At 43.7% G+C, this 5,248-nt stretch overlaps 1 protein-coding gene across 3 annotated transcripts in view; it reads left to right on the top strand.

Moving 5' to 3' along the window:
* Positions 1–3,013: 3,013 nt before the first annotated feature.
* The window catches only part of NPAS2 (neuronal PAS domain protein 2), an 87,191-nt gene continuing 84,956 nt past the window's right edge, over positions 3,014–5,248 (top strand). For all 3 annotated transcript variants that reach the window (XM_029937139.1, XM_029937138.1, XM_029937140.1), the window contains exon 1: positions 3,014–3,080. In XM_029937139.1, coding sequence (XP_029792999.1) covers positions 3,058–3,080 — 23 coding nt within the window. In that variant the 5' untranslated portion in view covers positions 3,014–3,057. The remainder of the gene's footprint in view (positions 3,081–5,248) is intronic.

Below are 5,248 nucleotides of genomic sequence, written 5' to 3'. Positions count from 1 at the left end.
TCTCTATAATGCCTTTGTATTTTCTGTAAATGAAAAATAGTTCTAAAAAAGTTTATTTAAAATTTTTAAAATTTGTTTTATGTTTATTTATTTTTGAGAGACAGAGAGAGACAGCACAAGCAAGGGAGGGCCAGAAAGAGAGGGAGATACAGTATCCGAAGACAGGCTATAAGCTACCGAGCCACCCAGGTGCCCCTAAATTTTTTTAAATGTTTATTATTTAAGAGAGGGAGAGAAAGAGCATGAGTGAGGGAGGCGCAGAGAGAAAGGGAAATTTGAAGCGGGCTCCAGGCTCTGAGCTGCCAGCACAGAGCCCAATGCGGAACTCGAACCCATGAACTGTGAGGTCATAATCTGAGCTGAAGTCAGATGCTCAACTGACTGAGCCACCCAGATGCCCCAAAATAGAGTTTATTTTTTTTTAAATAATTATCCTGTGTCTCTGCTACAGAGACTTGGTATATAAATGGACCTGAATAGAGATTCTGCTTATATATACATAGGATCACACAATACATTTGATAAAAATGCCAGTGTAATTCAATGGGGAAAGAAACATCATTCTGAGTAACTGAATGTCCAGATTGGAGGAAAAAATTAAAAGATGATCCTTGACCACTTTCACCCCACACATAAAATTTAATTTGCAGTGGACTATAGATCTAACTATAAGGATAAGCTAAAGTGATAAAGCTTCTAGAAGAAAACAGGATAGTCCTTCATGACATTGAAGTGGAAAAGATTTCTGAGGACACAAAAATCACTAACCTTGAAATTAACAAGTTATAAATTGGTCTTTATCAAATTTAAAACCTGTTCACCAAAAGACACCATCAAGAAAGGGAAAAGGCCAGCCACAGACTGGAAGAAGATGTTCACAAATTGATCTCTAGATCTGGCAAAGTACTGTATGCAGAAGAAAGAAACTTTATACAGATAGGTACAGGGAGGACAAACAGCCCAATTTTTAAGAAGAAAGAAAGAAAAGAAAAAGGAAATGGGCTAAACACTTGAACAGACACCTCACCAAAGAAGCTATCAGTGGTCACAAAGCACATGAAAAGATACTCAGCATCATCAATCATGAGGGAAATGCAAATTCAAATCCCAGTGAGATCCCACAACACACCCACAGAATGACCAAATGTAAGAAACCAGGACCCAGTGCTGGCAAGAATGTGGAGCTGCTGGAACGCTCATATGCTCCTGGTGCAAATGTAAAATTATACAGTACTATGGGAAACAGTTGGCAGTTTTTAAAAAACTAAACATATGGCTACCATATGATATAGCACTTACCCTCCTAGGTATAAACACCCAAAAGAATGAACACTTTTTTCCACCAAAAGACCTGGGTATAACTTATACTGGTGATGTTCATTTTGACCCTTAGGGCAGATGGTGCCTGCCAACCTTCTCCACTTATAAAGTTACCATTTTCCTTTGTAATTAATAAATATATTGAGGGAGATAACTTTTTTAAAGTTTATTTATTTTGAGAGAGTGAGAGAGAGCATGAGTTGGGGAGGGGCAGAGAGAGAGAGAGAGAAAGAGAGAATCCCAAGTAGGCTCCTCACTGTCAGCATGGAGGCTGATGTGGGGCTTGAACCCACAAACCATGAGATCATGACCTGAGCTGAAACTAAGAGTCAGATGCTTAATCGACTGAGCCACCCAGATGCCCCTTGAGGGAGATACTTTAAACTATGTAGATGTCCTGAGTCTTCTCAAACTTTTGCTTATTAATGTAAGCATCCATCAGTGGATCTTGCCTGTGACAATTATTACTATGGGGTACTGATGGTGATTTTCTATTTCCCATATTCTTTCTACATTTATTAATTGGAATTATTCTGCAAGGGAGTCCTGCCCCCTGCCCCTGCTCCTTTTCTTTGTATCGGTATGGACTCCTGAATAGTTTCTTCTGTGGGTTACAATCTATCATTACTGATTTGGTGGCTTAAATAGTTCCAAGACACTTCTCTGTCAAGCTTTCCTTCCTCAGCCTCTCATTATTATTGTGTTATTACTTCTTGAGAGTTATTATTTCTATCAGATGCCCATACTTCAGATTTGGCGAGATGTAAAAAGTTTTTAAAAGACTCCAAATACTGCATGTTCCGGAAAAAATCCAGACACATCCAGAACTGGAAAAGCCCCTCAGAGACCAACATTAGTGGCGTGCTGGGTATCCTTCCTGTTCCCCTTCACACTCTGCATCCTTCTCTTTGCACCGGGGCTTCCCCATGCGGATGACATCATGGCCTCCCTGCCTCTGCCTTCTGGTGGCTTAGCTAATCAGAGAGATGGGATGGGTGGAGAGTGAAGTGAGGTATTTAGTCCCTTGACTCCCCTCTCAAAAGGTTTCCTCCTGCTGGCTGCATCCTTCCACCAAGCGCCGCCTCCCCTATATGACACACTCCTTCCAGGCTTGGGAAACTATTTGCCTCCTGTCCCTTCACCGTCAGAGCTGTTAGCTCGTCAGATACCAACCCCAGGTACCGCACCATCCCTCCTGGTTCCCCAAGACCCCACACACACCTTGATAACAAAGTCTTGTTTCCTGTTGGGATTCTAAGAAGTCTCATAAATGTCTAATGTACTTAGAATATATGTTTGTCTGGAGTATAGATTCTCCTGTTCACTCTGAGGGTTAGTCACATCAACAGTTATTTCCTCAGCTCCAGACAGAATCTTCTCTGCCTTCACTTAAGCTGATTTTCTCCCCCATGGCTCTGTGTGGTCATAAAAATTAATAATAAATAAACGGGAAAAAAGCTGTTCAAAATTCTTCTTATTGGAAACTTTTTAGTAATTGAGAAGAATAGTTGTCACCTCTTAAACTTCTCTACTATTCCTTTACCCAGACCTCACAGGAGAGATTTTCTTGCTGTTGAGCCTGCTTTCTTGGGAGTGGGGCGCTCTGGGCCCTGTCCAGCTCCTGCATGTCATGAAGTAAAAGAATGGCTCAAAAATATGAGGCGGCGGGGCCACAGCCATGCCCAGAGCAGCACTACTCACAACAGTCAACAGGGGGGAGCCACCCCGTGTCCATGGATGGATGACTGGATAAACAAAAGGTGGTATAAACACACAATGGAATATTATTCAGCCTTAAAAAGGAAGGAATGAGGGAGCCTGGGTGGCTTAGTAGGTTAAACAACCTACTTCAACTCAGATCATGATCTCGTGGTCTGTGACTTCAAGCCCTGCATCTGAACTATCAGCTCAGAGCCTAGAGCCTGCCTCAGATTCTGTGTGTGTGTGTGTGTGTCTCTCTCTCTGCCACTCCCTCACTTGCACTCACTCTGTCTCTCTCTCAAAAGTAAATAAACATTAAATAAAAAGATTGATTTTTTTAAAGGAAGGAATGAAGGGATGGTGGCTGCCAGGGTCTGGGGAGAGAGGGGATGGGGCGTTAGTGTTTAATGGACACAGAGCTGCAGTGCTGCGAGATGCAGAGTTTCTGGAGATGGTGGTGATGGCTGCACAGCAATGTGAACACACTTGATCCCAATGAACTGTACACATAAAAGTGATCAATTTTATGTTATGTGTATTTCGTTAAAAAAAAAAACACGGGGAGGGCATGGGAGACAATGGGCTCAGTGACAAGACAGTGAAGACTTCGGCATGGGGCTCCTGTGGCAGGTGCTACTGAGGAACTTGGCTTAGGGGCCATCTCTTCACCAGGTGCAGCTGAGCAGAGTGGCACAGACAGGGGACAGATGACAGGAATCAGGCAAGGAAACAGGAGGGATGGGGAAGAAGAGGAAGGAGATGTAGGTCATCAAGGCTTCATGGATTCGGGAAACATTTAAGGACAAATATAAAACAAAGAAGATGTGGTCAATAAAGAATAGCTATTAGTCACTCCTAAATGTTTCACTTATGACTAAGCAATCCCAGTAATCCAAACAGGATTCTGGAACCTCAGGAAAAGAGTATGAAGCCTACATCCCTCCTGAAAATGTGCTTTGCCCAGGGGCCCCTGGTGAAGGGCTTGGCTTGATGGGGTCCTCGCTCATGCCGTGGATGCATGGACAGCCAGCATTTTCTTCAGAGCATGGACCTGGGGTAGTACATCACTAAATGAGTTGATACCGCACTTTCACGTCTTAAAACTTTGAACAGATTCCATCTGGAAGACATTAAGCACATGCCTGTTTGCAGATGTGTTAGCCCCATTTTAATTATGACACAAGCCTCAACTGCTGAATGGCATGTCTTGCAAACCTGTCACTGAAATATGCCTTGCCGTTTACCGAATGGGGCATGTGTGTAAACAAGGGCCGTAGCTAGAATTCCTCCTCCTCTTCCAGCTCACGCCTCTCCCTGTGCACTTGGCAGACCCAGATCACAAAACCAAATTATCTTAGAAGTATTCATTTGCCCCAGTAAAAGGTATCTAAAACTTTTAAGTTTCGAGAGTGTTAGTGCACTTGCAAAGTGTTGGTATTGGAGTTCTGACTTAAGACCCTCTGGCAACAGAAGCTTACAGGCAATGGCGATTCAGCTTCTCTGGGGTTCCCATCCTTATCTCAGCCACTCTGCCCTCTGGGCCACCGCAGCTGTCACCTACAGTTCTTCCTGCAGGCTCTGGCCTCACAAACACCCTCAGTGTGTTTCTGCTCTGAGAGCTGGCTGAAGGGGACACCCCAGACAGGCAGGACCCTGGGAAACATGTGAATGAAATAAGGATTCCAACCCACACCTGCATGTGACAGAGGGACCCAGATCTGTGGGGGAAGCAAGAAATCCAGCTGGCCGCCTAGGAGAGTACAGACTCCGGGCGGTGAGGTAGTGACTCTGATGACTTTGGGCTCCAAGAACATTCCTAGATTGTTACTTAATTTTTCGCATCTGTGTGCCTTGACTATCTAGGGAAGTGTAAATGCCTTAAAGGAAGGACTGTGGATTATAGTACTTTGGGGCCACAGTTTCTTCCCAGCTACATGTAAAAGGGGTCTGTGTGTTTGAATGACCAGATAGATAAATGCTGTCCTTTACAATGTCATGGGCATCTTACAGGCTTAAGGTTTGAGATGAATAGATACTTCATTGAGCCAGGTCTAGACAACAGTTGTCAAAGTGTAATCCGGGTGGCCAACAGACACATGAAACAATGCTCAGCGTCACTCATCATCAGGGAAATACAAATCAAAACCACACTGAGATACCACCTCACACTAGTCAGAGTGGCTAAAATGAACAAATCAGGAGACTATAGATGCTGGTGAGGGTGTGG

This window comes from Suricata suricatta, chromosome 4 (assembly GCF_006229205.1).
Source record: "Suricata suricatta isolate VVHF042 chromosome 4, meerkat_22Aug2017_6uvM2_HiC, whole genome shotgun sequence".
Taxonomy (NCBI): Eukaryota; Metazoa; Chordata; class Mammalia; order Carnivora; family Herpestidae; genus Suricata; species Suricata suricatta.
This window is presented reverse-complemented; position numbering and strand designations above follow the sequence as displayed.